General features: G+C 40.9%; 1 protein-coding gene across 7 annotated transcripts in view; it reads left to right on the forward strand.

The window, feature by feature from the left end:
• Positions 1–22,514, forward strand: part of FBXW11 (F-box and WD repeat domain containing 11) — an 82,145-nt gene that overhangs the window by 40,948 nt on the left and 18,683 nt on the right. For all 7 annotated transcript variants that reach the window (XM_064520816.1, XM_064520817.1, XM_064520818.1 and 4 more), the window contains 2 exons: positions 17,116–17,302; positions 18,156–18,246. In XM_064520816.1, the coding sequence (XP_064376886.1) occupies positions 17,116–17,302; positions 18,156–18,246 (278 nt within the window). The remainder of the gene's footprint in view (positions 1–17,115; positions 17,303–18,155; positions 18,247–22,514) is intronic.

The following is a 22,514-nucleotide window of genomic DNA, read 5'->3' on the forward strand; positions in this document are numbered from 1 at the left end:
TCCTAAGCCTTTAAAAGAGAAAACAACAAAAACAGCAACAACAAACTGCTGCCCACTCACATAAGTGAGTCTGGTCATTTTTGTGGTCTTGTTACTGATTCAAGAATAACTTGCAGATCTTTTTGTGCAGTCAGTTCCTTTCTTCAGTTGCTCAGAACCTCTTCTGCCTCAGATGAGTTTAAATCTGTATCAGTAATTTGAATAGGAAATCTGTTCTTAGGCTTACTGTATGCATGTCTTTAAAAACTTGGAGCAGTAATAACATATATATAGATGTTATATAGGACTATATATATCCTTTAGCTTTTAATTATCTCTGTAAGAGTTATCATTTCTTTTTCCATCAAGATCTGAAAGGAATTATATCCCTGGATTTTTTCTGATATTTAAGTTGGCTCATTTGATTCTTTGAAAGGTAAATGTATGGGCATTGTTTCCAAAATCGGAAATAAGTGTAAAACAGGTCAAAATGTTCCATGTCCACTGACAGTGCAATAGCACAGGTTGATACTTGGAGTGAGCAGGTACTCTGTGGATATCATCCCCCAAAAGACCAAGACATGGCAGGAAGCACTAAGGGCAGAGGGGGAAGTGATACGAGTCTGGGTAAAAAGGTAAACACCTTCCTCGGTTTCCCCCAGCAGGGAAGCCAAAATCCACTCAAGCAATAAAACCTTCCTACAAGATTAGAAACTGGTAATTTAGTGAGTGCAGGAACCACTAATGTACACTTGCCTTTACAGGCTGGTTCTATCGCAAGTGCTGAAGCTTTTCCAGCCGCTGGTGTCCTCAGATGGTCTCTCATGTATGGACTTTTCTGGTATCGAGTGGCAGAATATCGGATTTTTTTTTTAATATCACAATTGTCTTAGCTTTGAAGCTATGAGTTTGTTTTCTTTAGTGCTGCTTTATTTTCACAAAACCTGGAGGAATTTAACTTTTGGGGGTGGAGAGGGGGTTTCTGCTCATCTGTCAAGTGTGGCTGAGAAGAACTAAATTAATAGTTGGAGAGGTGGAGTGGGGAGATGAAGAATGTGGTGTAGGACATAGGGAATAATACAGGGTCTCATTTGAGCTCTGTTCTCTTAAGAAAACAGGCTTAATGCAGAAGTGAGGGAGGAAGCTCTGCAAAGAGGGGGGAGTTGCCTTTCCCCCAAACTGAAGTTTCATGGGATTTATTTTATAGATGATTTAGCTCATTTAGCCACATATGTACAAAATGGGCTCCTAGTTTTGACTGGAGAGTTGCTTCCTTTAGCTAGCCTAGATGTTTTCTTCCAGACTTTTTTTTTTCCTCATTTAAACTGAGTATTGAATTTGGATATTCCCTAGGGAATGTCTGAGTTTTAACTAAAAGTAAATAGATAAAGTGAAATAGATCTTTGTGGTCGTCATAGGCAAATATGATCTTCAACTATAATTCTGTTTGCATTTATTTCTACACCTGGGGTATCATGGAGATGTATAGTCCTTTTAGATTATATATTTATTGCTAAGAAGTTACTGGAGGCTTATACCATGTGTATATTTATGAATATATATATATATATATTTATATTCACAAATTCTGTTATTTTTTAGTAGCAATGGGAATGGGAACTGTCCTTGTTTCCCCTTCTGAGCCTTTCTAAAAAGTGAATATTTCAAAGCAACCACTCTTCCTCGTGCCTGAAACATTTACCTGGCTGTAGGATGGTCTGCTATGTTCTTTTAAGGTGAAACAACATTGGTTTTCCTTTGGGGATATGACCAAGCAGTAATGTCATTGTTTTTAAAGTTACATTATTTTGGCAGTTGGTTTCCTTACATATAGATGCTAGGTTGTAAATGGGAAGAACTATATGAAAATGTGATGGGAAATCCCGTAATGGATTTTAATAGCCTGCGTGTCAAAGCGTGAAAATGAAGCTGGTAGTTTACAGCAAGCAATTTGAAACCTCCCTCTCCTACCTAAAGCGCCACGTTCTTTAAAAGGTTGCAATGAAAGTTGAGTGTAAATGTTTGTTAATCGTCCTTGAGCTAGCAGGAGCTTAGTTGCATGCGTTTTCGGATTAAAACAATAGATATTTGTTGCGGGAGATAAACGGACAGCACGCCAATCAATATGATTAAATGCTGACACCTTATTAAGCCCGAATAGCATCTTTTATATGCTTTAACCGTGCTCATGTGAATCAAACTATAGAGTGATTGGTACATATTCATTTTGCACGTGCATCTAAACAGTATATGATTGGATAGCATGTACTGTCCACGAGGAGACAAAGAAACTCCCCTAAGCCCATAAGTTCCTTACTGAACATCTGGGAGTTGTTTTTCTCGTTCCAAGGACAGTTTCTCACCACATTGCATGCCCTCTAGTAACCTTACCGGTAGGCCGCAAAACCTACTTTCACACTCTTGCTATTAGCATTAGGGCTGGATTGCTCACATGTCCGTTTTCCTCTAGAAAATCCTCCACAAATCCCCCTTCTTTTCTTTGAGCAATCCAGACACTCTTGACTGATCGAGACACCAGTGTTATCAAACAACGCCACAAAAACACATATCAATATGATGAATAGCACTACAGGCATTAACATCATTAGGGACTTAAAAACCCACTCAAAGCCTGGGGATGGGACTCGCACCCATCCCCTGGTACGACTTACGGTGGCCAGCCTGCGTACCCCTTACAGTGCACTGTTACCAGACCAGAATTTAGAATTTAGGCAGGAATTTAAGACTCACCTTTTCGGTGCCTCTCATTACCAAAAGATCCCGGGTGAGCTCACCCGATGGCGCCAGATGATCGTTTGGAGACGAGAGGCCCCGACAGTGGTCGCCTAGGGTCCCACCTGGGTCGCCAAACTGTTATGGAAATTAGGCTTGTCAGCCACCATAACAGGGCCTGACCCTGGGTTCCCACAGAAAAGTTCAGAGCCAAATCAAAGCAAATTAAATAATTAAATTTTAGTTACACGCGTGCAGTAATTACAGCTCGAGCGATTACAATGAGTCCTGGCCCACTTTGTTTGACTCTATCCATGGTTTCACCCATCTTGCTGGAATCCGACAAAATCCTTCATCTGTAAGTAAGCACATGTATCCTCTACCAGTCATTTGTACCTCGACAGGTCCCTTCCATTGTCCCGTTTGTAAATCTTTATACTGAACAAGAATTTTCTCCTTTTTCTCTACCCCTGATTTTAATACACTGCTGTGTGCAGTCATTGGAGGCTCTTCTCGTCCTCCTGCTAAGCGCAGAAAATTCAGCACATATAGTATCTTTGCAAGCCATTTGCTTGGCCCCAAACCATTTTCCCCTGTTTTTTGTTTTAATAGCTGGTTTTTTAGTCTGATGCGTGCGTTCCATGATAGCTTGTCCAGTGGGAGAGTGTGGGATACCTGCAATATGCTTGATACCTCACCGCAGGCAAAGTTGTTGAAACGATCGAGAGGTATATGCGGGGCCGTTATCTGTCTTGATAGACAGTGGTACCCCTAAAACAGTGAAACAAGCGTATCAATGCCTCATCACATGTCGTGCAGTTTCCCCAGTTTGAGCAGTTGCCCATATTACCATTGAGAAGGTATCCACCGTGACATGGATATACTTTTGTTTTCCAAACTCAGCAAAATGTGTGACATCCATTTGCCATACTTGTAATGGCACTAACCCGCGAGGGTTGACCCCCAACCCGAGTCCAAAACCTATTTTTTGACAAGCAGGGCATGATTTTTATGATTCCTTGTGCATCAGTCTGTGTTAAGTGAAACTGTCGCGCCAACGTTTTTGCGTTTTGGTGGAGGAAGTCATGTGATAACCGAGCTTGCTCAAAGGTGTTGACTGGCGGTCCTGTCCATGCTGGAGCAACAAGTCAATCTGCACGATTGTTGCCCTCTGCTAGTCCACCTACGACTTGGTGACTGCAGATGTGAGTGATAAAATATAACTGTTGTCTATTATTTACAACTCTCAAAAGTGTTGACAGTAGTTCATATAGCCTCTTATTTGCTACTTCCCTTATCATTGAATTCTCTATTCGCTTGACAATTCCCACTACATATAAAGAATCAGATACTATGTTAACGGGAACATTTGTCCAATTTGTCAAGACCCATACAACAGCGGTCAGTTCGAGTGTTTGCAAAGAGTCTTCCTGGCATCCATTCATAACATGTTCCTTCCAAACCCCTGATTCCTGCTGGGTTACGGCCGCCTTTTTGGATTTCTTACCAGCATCGGTAAATATTGTGGGGCCCTCCACTGGTGTTTCGGAGTGATAACTCCCTTTTTCAAAGGTCTGATCGTGCAACACAGTGATTGTTCTATAAGCTGGGTATTTGTTAGTAACTACCCCTGTAAATCCCGCGATTGCAATTTGCATTTCCGGTGAAATATGCATCAGCCATTCCAAATACCCCTGCGCCAATGGTACCAATATAGCGCTCGGTTCTTGTCCAGATAATTCAACAATTCGAATTTGGCCCTTCATAATGAGTTGGCTAAAAGCCTCTGCTTTTGTTAATACTGTTTTCTTTGGCCGAAAGGGCAGGAACACCCATTCTAATATGCTCAGTGCATTGGGGTGCTGGGCAATCCATTGCATAATCAATGCAAAGGGATGTATACGTTGTTTTCCTGAATTTATAAGCATAAGCATAATTGGATATTCAACCACCAGTCGGTTTGCATGACACCGAACAATCTTTTGTGAGATTTTTTCAAGACTCATCTTTTGCTCAGCACCCAGGTGACGTGAGTCATTTGCTTGGGTTGATGTTCCCAACAGTTTTATCAGTGGCCCTAAATCGTCATTGGTAATTCCACATATGTTTCTGATCCATTGAATGTCTCCTACCAGTTTTTGTACATCATTCAATGTTTTAATTTCTGTTGTCAGCGTTATTTTCTGTGGCCTAACTGTACTGCCTGAAATTACCCAGCCAAGGTAATGCCACGGAGAATGTTGTTGAACTTTCTCTGGTGCCACTTTCAGTCCCCTTAGCTCTAACATACCGGTGACGCTTTGCAAAACCTCGTCCTTATCCATACCGTCCCCTGCAATCAATATATCATCCATATAATGATATATTAACAATTTGTCAAACATCTGCCTTACTGGCTCTAAGGCCCACGCAACAAACATTTGACACATTTTTGGGGAATTTTTCATGCCTTGCGGTAGTACAACCCAGTGATACCATTTCACAGATTCTGACTTATTGATAGAGGGAACAGTAAAAGCAAATTTTTCCGCATCCTCGGGATGCAAGGGAATTGTGAAAAAACAATCCTTTAAATCAATAACTAAAAGGTCCCAATGTTCTGGCAGCATGACTGGTGAAGGCAACCCAGGTTGAAGGGCTTCCATATCACACGTGACCTCATTCACAGCTCTCAGGTCATGTAGTAAGCGCCACTTTCCGCTTTTCTTGGGGATGGTGAAAACAGGTGTATTCCATGGACTAGTTGAATTTACAATATGTCCAGCACTCAATTGCTCTTGAAAGAGTTCCTGGACTTTTTGCAGCCGTTCCCTTTTTAGCGGCCACTGATCAACCCCAACTGGTTTATCTGTCTTCCAAGAAATTAGTATCACCGGCTGCTTTTGATCAATGACTGCCCCTAAAAAGGGTGCGTGACTAGTTTGGTATTCATTTGACAGAGTACATCTTGACCTATTAATGCAATTGGTATGTTCAACACATAAGGTCGTGTTGTTACTGTGGCACCATCCTTAAACACAAATGCAATAATCTCTCGGCTAATGTGAGTAGCTTGAACCCCCCCAACACCAAACACTCCTGACTGTGAATTTACTATCGGCCAATTTTTCGGCCATCTCAAGGAAGCAATGATAGTGACATCTGCTCCTGTGTCTATAATCATTTTTAGCGACAACTTTCCACTACTAGGATGCCTGACTTCTACCAATTGTTCCGGTTTGCCTCTTTGAATATCAAGGGCAAACAGCACTTAAGGTTGCCCAGTGGATCCAAATCCTCCTTCTCCCTGATCAACAGCCAAAGCATGTGGCACCTGTGATCGAAATGGCACTAATTGAGCAATTTTACTTCCTTTCGGAATGGATACTGGTGGTGCCAAGGTATACAACATGATCTTAATGACGCCTGTATAATCTGCGTCTATAACTCCTGGTAGCACAAAAATTCCTTGCCTTGGCGTTGAAGATCTTCCTAACAATAATGCACTCAAGCCATATCCTAAAGGCCCTCTTAAAGTTGAATTGACTAACTGCATATCTTGTGTCGTAAGCGTAACGTCTATTGCTGTTGCTACGTCCACTCCGGCACTTGGTCCAAGGACCCTGAGCTTGTGTCTTCGCGCGCAGGGCCGACGCGCTGGCCCTCCAGTTTCCCTGACGCCTACATTCAACTGTATTATGATTGGATCTCTTGCAATTCTCACACCGCCTTTCAGATGGCCTCTGTTCTTGTTTATTGGCCATTGGAGCTTTACATTGGGCTCTAACGTGGCCAGGTTTTCCACAATTAAAACAATTTCTGTCACGTTTTCCACTCCCTTTCGCTTGGTTTTTTAGCAGTGGTCAAACCGCTGCCCCAACAGCGGCAGCAATATGGGCTGCCTTGTCAGGTTCCAGCATGCGCTCCGCTGCCCCAAGCATCTGCACAGAGCTTGCTCCCCTTGGTAAAACCCCAGTTGCTCTTTTAGTCTTTTCATTAGCATTTTCATATGCTAATGTGTCAAACAATTTCTCCTTCAATTCCGGTGCCAAATCAGGGTGACTCATAATTGCGTCATGCAAACGATCAATAAATTTGCCAAAGGATCCTGTATTTCCTTGTTTAATATTACTGAAAGAAGGCGTGCTCTGCCCGGGCAGATGCACACTTTGCAAAGCTTGGAACGCTAGTCGCTGGGATAACTGTGACACTTCCATTTGGAACCGTGCCTGGAATTCTGCTCGCACAAAAGGCCCATTACCCATTAACATTTGTGCCTGGACCCCATATAGGGGGTCTTGCGGCTCCCTAGTAACTGCAGTGGCTTCTTCACAAAGAAGTTGCCACTTATGGTAAAAATGCAGCTGTGATGACGGTGGCAGCAAAGTTTGTATAATCATCTGGGAATCATAAGGTGTTAATAAATTAGCGGTAAAACTGTGCTGTAAAATAGAGTTGGTAAATTGTTAACGCAACCTGTATTACGCGACCGCAGCTTTTGCCTCCTTAAGAATTTTCCAATCCAAGGCAACCCACTGCCCTCCCCCTCCCGGTCCCGTGACCACGGGGAATGCGGAAGGGAAGACTTGTCCGTCTGCCACTGCATCCCGAATAATCCCTCTCCACCGGACAGTCGGATCCTCGCCCCCTCCGCCACCCACTAACAAGGGTGCGGGCAGAGCCGTTGGCCACAGCGCTGGCAGCCCCCCCCCCCCCCCAGCATTGTCGGCGGGCAGACTGATGATGGTGGATAGGGTCCCGGGGGCAAAAAGGGGTTAGTATTATAAGATGGTCCTGCCTCAAGCTCTGCCAGCTTTCTCAACAGCTCCTGCAGTTTTCTGTTGCCCTGTTCCACGAGGGTCCCTGTGTGTGAGTGTTTTTCAGCTGCTCGGGGCGATCCGTGGGGGCTTCCCGGAGTTGAAGGTGGCAGAGACGGATATAATCTAGCCGGTCTCTCTGGGTTGTCCCGTTCTTCCTTATCGACTTCCGTGTCCGAGTCGACTACCAACGCCGCTCCTTTCTCACCGGGCTCGCTCCCTTTTGATCCACTGTCCCGAGACTTTCGTGTCCCCCTTAACTTTAATTCTTCACTTTGAGGTGACATCAAAGGCACAGGCGGCTGAGGTGGCTGAGATGGAGCGGACTGATGGTCCGCCAGCGCCGGACCCGGTATTGTGACAGGCGAAAATAATTCACCAGAGGCAGACCCTGCTGCCGGTGATAACGCTGCGAAAGCAGAAGCTGCTGCCGCTCGCTCACTTTTCATTTCTTGTAAAGTCTCTTTTAGGAGTCGCCATAGCGTAGCCAACTGCATTGCTTCTTTTGACCCTTTGCTAATTTCTTCCCAAAGGGCAATTCCTATATTCTCCCAGGTGGGTAGTTCAAAAGCAACACCCGCTCCCGGTATCAAGCCTCTATCCTGGACCCATTTCAACAAAGTTTTTAATGTCCCATTGTCATACGTTAACCCTCTCTTAGAAAGGATATGTTGGAGGAGCTTTACCACTGCCGCTGCTTCCTTGGACAGTGAGACTCCCATCTCCTCCCTGACCGCTCACCTTCCTAGGGCGAGATTCCCCCCTTGCAGATCCTCGTCGCGGCTTCGCGTCCCTTGTTGCGGTTAACCCTCGCAATCCCTGGTTCCTGTGTCGCGGCTAAACCTCGCGACTTCACGATTGCGGCTAATCTTCGCGATCCCTGACGCGGCTTTCTTGGGTGCGCACCCCTTTAATCAGTTGCCGGGACAGCAACTCCTTCGGTTGGCTTTCCTGCTCACCCTCCTGTTCCAGCTGTCTTTATCGCTCAATCAAGCAACAGCAAGAGGGTCCCTGTTCGGGCGCCAGTTGCGGGAGATAAACGGACAGCACGCCAATCAATATGATTAAATGCTGACACTTTATTAAGCCCGAATAGCATCTTTTATATGCTTTAACCGTGCTCATGTGAATCAAACTATAGAGTGATTGGTACATATTCATTTTGCACGTGCATCTAAACAGTATATGATTGGATAGCATGTACTGTCCACGAGGAGACAAAGAAACTCCCCTAAGCCCATAAGTTCCTTACTGAACATCTGGGAGTTGTTTTTCTCGTTCCAAGGACAGTTTCTCACCACATTGCATGCCCTCTAGTAACCTTACCGGTAGGCCGCAAAACCTACTTTCACACTCTTGCTATTAGCATTAGGGCTGGATTGCTCACATGTCCGTTTTCCTCTAGAAAATCCTCCACAATTTTTTATAATGTCCAGACCTAAAATGGAGCTGCATGTTCACACTATATGCAACAGTTCACTCGGTAGCAGCAGCGAGTCTGCGCTCACAGACGGCTGCTGTGGTTGAGGGATGATTACGGATCTTTGCGTTCCTGATTGTTTGCCCTTTATTGAGCTTCTTCAGTAGTTTTAAAGGGAAAAAGTTTTTTTTTCTTTATCCTGGAGTGGGACATATTTCTCTAAAGAAAATTTGCTGCTTTCAAGGTTTTGACTTTCTTCTGAAGCTCTTAGTCTTGCTTATAGCTAATATTACCTATGGCTGCTGTTTCTTGCAGTGTCGTTCAACTTCATGGAGAAATCTTTGGAGGTTTGTGATCATACTTAAAGTAATTATTTTTCCAAAGGTACAAATCGTAAAAACAAACAAACAAAAAATTCAGTTTCCCAGTCTGCCGGAGAGAAGCGAAGATTTCATAATTTACTGTGCTGCAATTGCTGCTGGTCATGATGCTGAACAGAGGCACAGAATTTTCATGCATCCAAAATGCTTTTTTTTAAAAAAAAATTATAAATTGCATTTTGTCTCACCCCCATCTCAAGTCTCACATATTTAAATGGAAACTTTGACAGTGCCTATTCATTCCTCAAGTTGCAGTAAGGTGTATAAGTTTCTGTGAAAACTAATTGAAATTGGGAGACTAAGTGGTGGTAATTTTTCACTGCACGTTAGGCACAAGGAAAACTACATTTGAACATGTAGTGTTTGAATAACTCCTGTATAATTTGTTCCCAGGAGTTTAATCTGAGCCGATTGAAATTAATCCCATGTTGGGCTAATACTGCATTAAAAGCTGTCAACCTTTTTAAAGATAGTTTCAGCTACCTGAAGAAGTAAAATTCCTTCGTTTCTAAACCAAAATAGTCTTTGCTTACTGCAATCCCTGCTGATTTTTACACCTGTGCGAATGCAGAAGAAATGGAAAATGCTTGTGGTATCTGGCTTCCCTTTGCTTCAGTGGAAAAAGTGATAATTCTGGTATGCTTTTCTATGCGCAGGGGTAAATGTTTAGTCTGCAGGGTCTGTTCTTGCAAACTGGGTTGTGGTTGGGCTTTTTTCTTGGCTAGTAATCACTATTATGGCATATGACTGATACTGTACAAGTTATTGCAAATATCATCAATCTGCCTTGATCTTCAGAGCAACTCAGAAGGGCTCCTTGTTCTTCCAGCGGCACTAACATCGTGCCAAAAACAACTGAAAAGGTAGCGGTGTATAACGGACAGCATAGTTGCAAGGATAACTTATGTCACCTCTGTGCTTTGGATTCCCTTAATTACCTTTAAGATGTCAATCGTACTGCTCCTTGCATGGTCTCATCCAAATTGTGCCCTTTCCTTAAATGAATTACAACTTTGACTCTTGAATTTCTGTCTTTTCACCTTTGATTGGGGGGGGGGGGGAAGCCAATTTTGTATCTGTTTTATGTGTTAAAGCTCCAAGAGGACTGTACACTGCGTCAGGCAAGCAAAACCCTGCTAGAGTGCTGTTATTGTTTTAGAAACAAATTTCAAAAGTCTGTGCAGTTGCATGATCTAAGTGACTGTTTCATATCTAATGTTAGTCGGTTTTATAGAGTTGACATCCCACATTTGGGTTTCATTTTCATACAAAGTGATATTTACAGATTGAGCTTTGAAATCTCTGTGGATTTTAATTGTTTTAATTTATTATTGAAATTCAACCAAACCTTCATCTGGTACCTATAATTGGCAACAGCTGTAATTTTTTACTATTTTCCTATAAAACTACAAAAGCTGTTGAGGTATAAGAGTTAGCAGTAATGTTTTTCTTTGTTTCTTTGGAAAGTGTACTAGTAAATGCTAGATGCATTTTATTAAAGAAAATGCATAATTTTTGGTACCTCTTTCAGAAAATGTTTTTAAAACGAACCGTTCACTGACTTTAAATGTGAAATGGGTATTTGTAACCTTGAACTTCCATAAATTAAATGAGAGAGAATCCTGCATGGTCTCTGAATTAATTATAATGAAGAATTGGCACTTTGCACCAGTTCCTTCTGTGTTAATTAGGAAGACTATTTTACATGCCGTGTTTTTAATGGGAACAATGTAAATCTGTACATCTTTGCTAGTAGTAAAAATCTTAAGAATAGACTGAGCAGTGGGTGAAGCAAAGCACTTGTACATTTGTGCTCAGTATGTAGCGTTCAAGATGAGATTGCTTTAATAACATCAGGAAACACTGATCTTTCTGACTTTTAAACCTGTCTTTAACTGTGACCTGTGCTACACATAAAAATTATGCATCTACTAATTCACAGCTGGTCCTTAAAACCCAATGAAATATTATTGGCTCCATAATAAACAGGCCGTATGTGGTGTTGAAAGAGTCACAGCCTGAGAGGTGTATTCATGGATTAGTAGGCATAAATATATTGATGCTCTTGTGGAGATGATATGTGGTAGCTGATTGCTGTTAGCTTTTATTAAAAATCTTGGCTTAGTTCGTTTAAAAATTAACAAGCATTTGGTATACTAGGATTGCACCGCAAGGGAAAGGACCTGAAAAAGCTTCAGGTTAGTGAAGTGATTTAAAAAAATGCCGAGTATTTACCACTTGGGTTGTGTCTCGCCAAGCTGTATATTGCATAGCTACATAAAAATCCTTCTGCAAGGTAGGCAGTCACATCTAAATGTTCATGAGAACATTCCTAACCTATAGGAAAGAAAGAGGTTTACTAAGGAAGATGCTTTTCTTTATACCTTGAGTTCATGTGGAGACTTAATTCTCCTTAAAACCTGTACTCTAGCCCTGCCTCTAACTGCTTCATATGTTATGGTGAACTGGTCTCTTCTTAAAGGTGGGTTTCACAAAGGACCTAGCTCTTCATCCAAAGACTAAGCTGATCCATCCTGCTGAATTACCCAGGACCCTTGAACCATGCTTTAGTCAGTCTCTTACAGGCCAGACATTTTTTAGGTCCGAAGGCTATTTTTTCCTTCCGAGTTCTGCACGTGCAGTAGAAAGCCACCCAGCACATCTTTCCACCCAGTGCCTGTTGTGTGGTTTTCTGCAGCAGAGTCGAGGCTTTGGTTGGGGCTGCTGAAGACAGCTCTCCGGTGGTATGATGAATTTTATGCCTCTCTTTTTCTGAGAATATAGGATTAATGACTGCCGGTGCCTCACCAGCTCTTCACATATGCTTGAAATAATCTGTGGACAGCCATATGTGGCAGCGTTTGATTTCTCCAAGAAAATCTCCATTTTTTTGGAGAAATTGTTGTGACCACTTTGGTTATTAGCGTTCAGGCTGCAATTAAGAGACCCAAAGGGCTGGCTGACTTCTCCTTTTCACTTACTAGCTTCTGCACTGACTTTGACTGCTAGAAAATGCACGGAAACACTTCTAAATACTTCAAAGTAGGCTTTTAGGGGAGTGTCGTGACTGTCATTTATTTTCTACTTAAGGAGCCCCAAAATAGAAATCTAAATCAAACTCTTCTGAAGCAGTATAAATGACGTGTGCCCTGCTGCTCGTGCTGAGGGTTGCAGATACGGCCTATGGATTGCTGCTAATAACGGAATATGCTGCACGCTGCCTATGCAACAGCTTAGCAGCTTATTGCATCCCATTGTGTAGCAACGTAATGACTTTTTTAATGCATCACTGTTAAGTGATGCAGGAAATCAGCTATCACTTTGCTGTCTTTGTCGTTTTTGTAAGATGACTTTTTCTTTCTCTAATGAAACTCCTAAAGTGCTTATACTTGCCTTTAAAATGTTTGTCTGCCTCTGAGAGGCAAGTGATACCGTGCTCTTAGCTTTGGGGCGTGTTTCACGTGCACTCATGAGCAGATCTAGTCCATGTTTTCTGAAAGATGATACAGGTATGCTGAAAGAATATATAGATTTAGGTATGTCAAAACATCCGTTGAGTTCAAAGGATGCTTTGCAGTGCAGTTTTTTGATTAGGTTAGTTATTAGCAAGTTTACAGCTCATCCGAGCTCTCATCTTTTTCATGGGGAGAGGATAATTATTTAGTTTGTTGCCAGGAGATGGCAGTAACAGATAAGTTTTTCCGTATATGCGTGAACGGGAGGTTTGTGCGGGAACATCATTTGAACATCTGGTAATATTTGTTGTTTTTCCCCTCGGGAACTGCTGCTTTCCCTCCGACCCGTCCATGGCTCTTACACTGCAAAGTTTGCTCAGAACTGCAAACCAGGTATTTGCAACGTGTTCAAATGCCAGCACGGCTACTTTGTCCCGTAACCTTTCTTTTTAAGTATATGGTGAAATAAGTACCGAGTTCTGGTTTGCTTAAGTGTTTTTTAGGCAATTACAGTGTGAACAGGTCCCTGATCTGAAATGATGCTGTAGATGCGTGATGGTTATTTTACTAGACTAGGTCAGGAAGGCAGAATTACCCCTCTTAAGCTTTCAGTGAAACATTAACCCAGTAGGCATCTGTCCCAGCTGAAAGCTGGTGGTGGTGTCTTGATACTCAAGTCTCATTTTTTTGCATCACAATGTTTAATTCTTTCTTTTTAAAAAAATTTCTGGGTCTGCTGATTTAACTGCAACCTGCTTCTTTATTAACATTTATTTCCTTCTCACTTCTTCCAAACTCTGTGATCATTCATTTTTATATTTACTGAGCTTGAAACATAGCAGCTTGATAGTCATTAAACTAAATTATCGGTTCTGTTGTTTCTTAGTACAATATATGGTCTCTTAATTGCCTAATAATTTGGCTAAATATCCCTGTAGGTGGTGTGTGCCTATAAATAAATATATATATATATATCACATACCTTTAGTGCTGACCTAGAGTAGACATGCTAGGAGGAGTAAAAGCACTAGCTTAGTCTGAAGAGGGAGAGGAGGGTGTTGGAAGCAGAGATGTGGTAAATTGGCTTTTGAAAGAAAAATGGTGCAGTGAAATGGGAGCCTTAAACACTTTTTAATTCATATGGGAACCTTGGTGTCCTGCTCTATTAATATAACAATGGCAATAATGGTTAATTGCCGTATCCTGTGTGCTGTTTGCTTTGGGAACTGTAGTGCTTTATGTAGAAAATTTCCTTCTTCCTTTTCCAAACGTCATGTGCTGGGCAAAGGTGCAGAGAGCTGTGGCACGTGATTGCAGCATTACAGACGTTCTAGATATGCTCGCGTGTCCTGCACAGGCCGATCTTACACTTGAAGCTTTGCTTTTGCATAAACAACTATTTGGTACTAAAAGAGCTGTTAGCTCTGTTTCTCTTAAAGCCTGGTGTGTGTCCTGTTCATCACACCTGCAGCGTCAAAATCGGAGAGATGCTTAGTTAGCAGACCGGTTCCCTTTTCTTTATTTTTATCTAGATGCATCCTCCACTTTACACAAGGACTTAGTCTGTCGTCTTGATACCAAATGAGTCATGATTTTAAACTGATTCTCTAAAATGATGCTGTGGTTATGTTTTCGTAGAGAACCTTGAGAACTTTTTCAAATCATATAGCATCACAGTAACACAGAAAAGGTTTTTTCTTTTTTTTTTGATAACTATATCCTAAATAAACAACATGTACAATCTTATAGTTGGTATCCACCAGAAAGGGGGGGAAGATGAAGACTAGAAGACCACTTTTACAATTTGTATAAGGCCCTGGTGTTTTCTTCAAACTGCTAGTGCAGGAGACAGAACCTCCGGTTACTTGAGCCTTGCTATATATATATCAGTTATTTAAATTTGTTATTAGGACTGCCATTGAAAAATTTGGATAAACTTGACTTGCTTCGTAGGAGCTTTCATGATTCCTGAAACCTTTTTATAGTTCTTTGGATTATGTAGAAGAAACGAAGAGGCTCTTAAGAAATCAAAATTTGCATCTTCTTTCTGTTCAAGTTCACAAAGGCCATGCCTAGTCCAATATGCACCTCGCTGGAGGACTGTTTGAACACATTCTTCTTTTTTCCAAGATGAATAGAAGTTTCTTTAATTCTATTTGAAGTCTAAAGCAGGCTGACATGAGACAGAGTGGCAAATTAAAAAGGTCATCTTCTAATTTGAAATCCCCCCCCCCCCCCATGCTTGGCCTATTGGTATACATTATTCACTAAAATGAAGTTATTCTAGATTTCTGATTTAGTGGAGTTTTGAGGAAGGCAAAATTACAGGTCTTTTGGAATAAGTAATAAACCTCCTTGTGATTTCTTGTCTGCCCAGTGACATTGCAGTAGGAATGTGAACAGGAAGAGTCTGATTGCTCTTTTAAATCTAATGCAAATATACTATCTAAGTAGTCCTACCTATGTACCTTTACTCAACTTCAATCACATTTGTTTATCTAGCACTCTCGGCAGGAGACAAAATCTAACAAGCAAACGTAGGCAGCGTTTACCAAAATAATTTAATGCCTTGATACATGTGGCCGGTGGTAGCTTATTGGATTCATCACCATCACTGATGTACTGCTTCTCTCCACCAGCTTAAGCTCCTAGTGCTTTTGGATAACTCCACTGATGATTGAGAGAGAACATATTGCAGCACATTGCCTTACAAAGACCTGGGTCAGTGGGCTAGATTGGGATTTCTAGTTTATTTGAACTACTCCTGGAGTTGAGTGCACCTAATACGTAAATCTAAGCATACTGTGGTGGGGAGACATTAGCAGGGTTAATAAGCTGCTTCTGATAGGGAGGATCCTCGAGATGAGAAGTCAGTGTTTCCCCAGTCCACTAATAACGATTGCTTGTTGGCCTTACGCTGCAGGCACAATTAGAGCATGAGTTGTCCACGTAGATGTTGCTTCTTACATGTCCGGGTAACTGAACTAGAAGGTCTGGACGCTAGGGTAGAAGGCAGCTGAGAGACTTTCTTGGTCACGGCTTTTACTGCCAACGGGCTTTCATTTTGAGTAATGTTGCCTTACTGAAGAGTTTGGTTTTGATACGCTGCTGAGCTCATTCTTTGGCCCAGGAAACTTAACTTCATCAAATCAACAGTAAGTCATCTCGCACCTCACCGCTTTCCCCTAGGAGGTGGTGTGCCCTCAGGGTGGGAGAACAGCAGCTGAAGAAAAGATCCTAAGACAATGTCTGATTAGTATGGATATTTTAAATACATTGGGCAATCATTGTGAAGCTAAACTAAACTTACTTTGCACTAGAACTTGTGGTACAGCAGCAGAGCTGTCACCTCTCATTGAGAATTATCCGAATCCTGGTGGTTTCTTAGCTGATTTTCGTACTAGACACAATCACATTGGCAGGACCAAAAATAAAAGCTGTATCCAATGTTTTAAGGTGAACTGATCGCATTATGTTTTAAATATCTATCCCTCTTGAATTTTTTTTAGCTGAAGAGATGCCTCAAAGTCTGCTTGCAGGATAAGTCATTCAGTAATTTCCCTCAGGATGGGGTCTAGTGACAGTAAGCTGTGAATCAGCATAGTTGTCTTAGGTATTTAAGCACTGTTTAGAGTTAATGACTTAATTTCCAGCTCATTCTCATTGATTTCCCTAGCCCACATCAGTTCACAGCGCATGGCCTCTCCACTGTATACTCTACCGCCTGGTTTCTGAGCAAAATTTGGGAATGGACCGGCCATGTGTAGACTGTAGAAAGAGTTTGAATAGGAAATGTCCTTAGGTCTGATGCACGAAAGTTTGTGCAGGATCCCTGCTAATGCTCCTTCTGCAGAGCTTGTAAGGGTATGTCTGTGCGTGTTCCTGAGGAGTCCTGTCTTCTGCTGTGTTGCCTTAATCTAAATTCTTAGAATTGTTAAATGCAAAGGAGTAGTGAAATAATCAGCCTTTTAGCTTCGTGTTGCTGCTGCGTAGTAAAGCATATACTTGAGGAAGATTTTCTTTTTGGGCCGTGTAGCTCAGGGCATTGCATGCTCAGAAAGTCCAGCAGCAAAACATTTTCTGGTTATGCGCTGTGTTGAGATTTGTTTTACGCTCCTGCTCTGTCTATTCAGCAGGCAGACTGTGCTAGGAAAGAAATGGAGTTAGATATTTCAGGGCAGCTTGTTGGATTAATTTGTAACTAATACTTCTCTGTATGATGATGTAATTATCACATTGCTCCAATGCCTTAAAGCTCAGTTACCATTCCCTGAATGTACTGCAAAACTTGGAGGCGGTTGGTAGCTCGCTACGAAGAGACTGACGCTTTGATTGCCTTTATTTCTCTGTAGAGCAAGGCTTAGATCACATAGCGGAAAACATCCTTTCCTATCTCGATGCCAGATCGCTCTGCGCAGCAGAGCTGGTGTGCAAGGAATGGCAGAGGGTCATCTCTGAGGGAATGCTATGGAAAAAACTGATTGAACGAATGGTACGCACAGATCCGCTGTGGAAAGGGCTGTCGGAACGAAGGGGTTGGTGAGTACCTTGACAACATCTACATTCACCTTTTACCGTTACAGCGTTCTCCATGACATATTTCTATAATAGCACGTTCTGCCAAACAGCAGTTTTACAGCACATTCGTTGCAGAAGAGAAGGCTCTCGCTGATGACTTGTGGGGCAGCCTGCTACTGCTAAAGCTGTCGCCTCCTCTTTCTCCTTTTGCTTGGTCCCCTTCCCTTTCGTGCACTGGTGTCTGTCTTTCACCAGTTGGTCTCTCGTGGTAAGTCTGTCCGCAAAGGTGTGCTTTCTGTTTTGCTGGGAGAACTAATATGTAGTAATAGCTGACAAAAACTAGCTGCAGAAAGTTCACAGGGCTTTTTCTTAAGTATTTCTGGTTAAACTCTTTTGCATCATTTGTAAAGTGGTGGATTGGGCTTCAGCAACCTTGCCTATGGAGGTTTCTCTCCTCGCCTTTGGTGTGATAACTGGATTTTTCCATTCTTTACAAGTATCTGAAGATACGAGGTGTTCTGCTTTAGAAGCTTGTTTTTCTGTGCTCTCTAGTGGTGCAGCAAAGAAAATGCAAGGCATATTCTAAAGAGCTGTGCAAGAGGAGAACACCCTACTGACAAAAAGCCTTATGGAGCAGTAAACCCTAACTCAGAAAACCATAAGGAAAATACCTGTTTTCTTTTCAGTCTTGGACATTTTAAATACAGCTGTCAAACTGTAAAATCAAAAGGGTTATAATTTCAATACCAAGTAATTATTACAAGTATTCTGTGAAAATGTGTCATAAGTTTTAGTTCATTGCAGCTTTTAAATCCCTTTAGAGTTCTTGGATTCTCTGTACTAAACTGAAAAATATATTTCTGGTTCTTTCTAGGGATCAGTACCTGTTTAAAAACAGACCAACAGATGGCCCCCCAAATTCATTTTACAGGTCCTTATACCCAAAGATAATACAGGATATAGAGGTATGTTTTCTGATGTATATCTGCAGCAGAAATAATGTTTCACACTCGTAATGTTCCAAACATGCTGATGTTAGAGCAGAGAAGCATATTATACATATTGATATCACAACTTCTGTTGTGATTTCTCTCTCTCCAAAAACTGGGGGGGGGAATACCCTTAGCAGCTTACTACCACAGTATGTGCATTAACAGATTACTTCCAAATTATAAGTGTTAATACCACCTTTTTTTCATTTAAAGATTTTGGGATTCTTGCACTGTGGATTTTAATAAAATAGTTGTTTTAGGAAATTTATAATTACTCCAAGGTTATTCCACATACTACATGAAACTGGGTGTTGGTTACATGCATTTAGAAAGTGGCCTGAGGGTTAAACTCCGTAATATTAATCATTTAAACTCTACTGGTTTAGTAACTTGTTACTTTGAAAGCTGTTGTCATCACAAATATAGCTTTCTTCAGTGTATGGAATTCTTTTTTCCCCTCCACTGACTTTGATAACAAAAATAATCTGTCCTATTGTGATAAACCCAGTAAGGCTCTGTGGTCAAGAGACTAGAGAAATGATTATTCTTTTCTTTGAGGGGCACCCTTACTCTTTTAACATGTTTCTGATAGATCAGGATTGTCTTAATTTTTCTGCCAGTAGGCAGAATGCTAAGTCTTGCTCAGTTTTGCTATGTACCCACCACAAAACTCTAAATTATACCATGGATTGTAATGCATTTATTTCAACCATGTGACGGACGTTAAATTATTGGTCTGAAATTCGTTAGTGGGGAAACACATGTTCTGTTGTTTAAGGCAGATGCGAACAAATGGAATCATTCTGCTATGGCAAATGTGAGTTTGTGTTGCTTGGCACTCAATAAACCAAATTATGCAGATTTTTAACCTATCTGTAGAATGTAGCTGCTGCCAAATATAATCCATTTTTCAAGTGTTATTTTTACAAACCCTGCTACACAATTTATAAACATTTAAAGTTATAGAACTAAGTGTAAAGCGTAACCTAGGCAAAATAGGGCCAAACTGGATATACTTGTGAGCTGAATGTTACATGTTTTATTATGTGAAGTAAAACCTCCTCTATAAGGAATGACAGAGTGCTTTGGGATGCTTAGGTGCCTGCTGGACTAATGGGAACTCTTAGTGTGATATTTTCTTGCCTTGCACAAAATTTCAGCCTTGTTTAGTAAAGAAAATGGGCAAAAAGTAGTGTGAAAAGATGATGATTGAGCAGATGTAAAACAGCAAAGGAGTTCAGCATTGTCATATTCCAGATTTTTGTATTTATTCTTCTGAAAGGTGCAAGTAGAACAATCTTATAGGAATTCTCATTATTGAGAATGGAGGGTGGAGTATTGCTCAGATGATATGAGGGCTTTTAGCCTTTGAACTTCTGCAATCTTCTATTTAATACTTTAACTCTTTAGTTGTAGTAGATATACTAAGAATAAGATGCACAGACATGAAGCTCTTGAAACGGATAGTTCATACTAGTAAGAAGTAAGTAGGGAAAAAAAAATCTCATGTTTCAGTCACTACCACCACTAATATTGATACTAAAAAATACTAAAGTAAAACTACTCAGTCTTTTTAAACATCTGGGAGTAGGGAAAAGGTGCCACTGAAAAGAGATCCTGGTAATGGACATGTTTCTTGAAAAACTGAATTTCATTAAAATAACAGTAAATACTTTAAACCCTCACATTAAGAGAAAACTTTTACATTGCACTGTGTGAAAACTAAGGGCTCACGTATTTGAAACTTGGAAAATGTGTCAGTGTTTAGAAGTCAAGAAATCAGATTTATAGTATTCTTTGAATCCTAACTTTTTCTTTCAAAGTTTCTACTCATAATTTTTCATTTTGCATTGTATAATGCTCAGGGGGATGATGTGATAAGGATAAAATATACAGAGTGAGGGGTTATTTTGTGTCAAGCTTTGAAATGACATGGGAATGGTAGCGTTGTACGTAAGACATTATTCTTACTTAAAAATATTGAATAAATTAGCATGGGAAAGGAGCTGTCTTTTCTGGGTATATGAAAAGGAAACTGTAAGCTGTTACCGTAACTCCTGACGATTCCAAACTGCCTGAAAATCCAGCCAGTTATGTATCATTTCTGTAGTTACTAACCTATGCTTGTATCCTTAAGTTAAATATTACTGGGATATACAGGTGACTCCAGCATGCCTCAAACTGGAGGGAGGCAAGTATAGAGAAGCAGAATTAGAGCTGTTCAGGGATAATCAGGGATTATCTCCAGTACTTCTTTCCAGTCTATACTTATGTCCATAAATGTATGAAAGACCTTTGGTGTTTACTGGCTGTCAATCATTTTGGGTAAAATTTAAGGTATTGGCAACTAACCTCAAAGCTGTGCATGGCCTGTGGATGCCTTTCAAAAGAGCCCGGAGCTGTCAACTTTAGGATCTTGCCTCTGCAATTCACTTTACCAAAAATAAGTGTAAGCCTCTGTTTGCCCATATTCAGGAAACAAATGCACCTTTGTCCAGTCTTCTAGAGCGACGAAGTCTCTGAAAACTCATAGCTACTTCCAGAATCATCAGTGTTCAGTTTATACGGGCAGCATGTTTCCCACTCCTGGTTCTTTGAAACTGCTGCACTGGAGGGGAAGGCAGAAGGGCTGGGCTATTGTGCCACATAACATTTTCCCCTCTTTTAATGTTTCCTTCAAGCCTGCTGAAATATTGCAGTACTCTGCCTTTCCAACAGTTAAGGGTCCAATAATTCTTCTGCTTCCAAAAGTCTATTATAATTTTTCTAAAAAGGAATTTTACCCTTTAAGTCATTTTTTATGAACTGCTTCCCTAAAGGACTACCAAAGGAAGTTTTTGGCACTTTTTAAAAATGCACATAGTGGGGAATGATGACAACAACAAAACTCAACTATAAGATTTGGAACACTTCTTAAAAACAAAATAAGAGGAGGAAAATGTTACGGCTAAAGTTATGGTCTCCTTCAGTTTCATAGTTTTTTCCATTTCTTAGTTTTTCAAAGCAATGTGCAGAAGCTCTTAATTAAGACTTTCATCTTAGCAGTGATGAAGAATTTCTATCTCTGAATTGCAAAATGTTTTTTCTTCCAATATTTGGCTAGACCTTTAATGAGATCTTCCTGTTTCTGTCACTGGGTCAGAATTTAGGGAGCTAGTGATGAGCCAAAGATAGTTACTCACCCCCAACCAAAGCTACCACATTAGCACTTAACTAAAAATATTTTTGCAAGACGATTATCTTGTGTATGAAGGACATGATTTTCTTAATACAATAAAATATATTTAATGTAACTGGAAATCTTGTAATACCATATCTTGTAATACCTGTGGAAGACAAAGATTAACCAAATCCTACTAGACTGTTTCTAACAACAGAAGTAGAGTTAATAATTTACCACAGTTGGGTTGTGAGTAGAGATAAGCTCAAAGGAGAATGTGCTCTCTCTTCTAGATTGACTGACAAAAAAGAGTAATCCAAAGCCCAAGTTAACAATTGGAAGGGAAAATGAGGAATGATAAATAGCTAATTTAAATTCTTTCCCTTGGGTTCTGTATGCATTTTTGGGTCAGAAGTCTGTGCAATCACAAAGTGCTGTTAGCTGCAAGGTAATGCAGACTACGACTTGGCAATGTGGGGTTCCCTTGCCTCTCTGAAAATTTATTAGTGCCAATATCTGCTTGTTTCATGCCAAAGGCATTCAGGAACATAATGTCACTTCTGAAATCATTGGGTTTGAAAATAAGAGGACATTTAGAGATCTGAAACCAAATTCTTGGAAAGAGGTAGTTACTCTCCACCTCTACTGTGAGGCCAAATATTTAATTAGGTTTCACTTCACAAGAGGTGGTCCAGTAATTTTAAATGTGTCCAAGTCAGATGTTGAACTGCCAAGCTTCTTTAGGAGCCCTTTTAAAGGGAAAACCTTATTTGGGGCTTATCCTAGAAAACTGATTCAGGGTTTGTGAGGCTTGTTTATGGAGATAATGTGATTGGTCTGGGGTATGCCTGGATGCGGTCCCAAAGCATGGTGGTGAAGGTCAGCTGTCTTAAGTGGATTGTGTTAATCAGCAGATTGCCAAAGTGGGAAGTTTAACAGTGTCGATTCCAGAACCCCAAGTCCCTGGATTTTTTCCATATTATTTATGACTCTCGGCCAACTATTCAGTTTTCCCTTCAGAATTAGCACATGTATCTATTTCTTGTGATGAGCTGAGAAGACATAAATGTTCTCCTTATCT

This window comes from Dromaius novaehollandiae, chromosome 15 (assembly GCF_036370855.1).
Source record: "Dromaius novaehollandiae isolate bDroNov1 chromosome 15, bDroNov1.hap1, whole genome shotgun sequence".
Classification (NCBI taxonomy): domain Eukaryota; kingdom Metazoa; phylum Chordata; class Aves; order Casuariiformes; family Dromaiidae; genus Dromaius; species Dromaius novaehollandiae.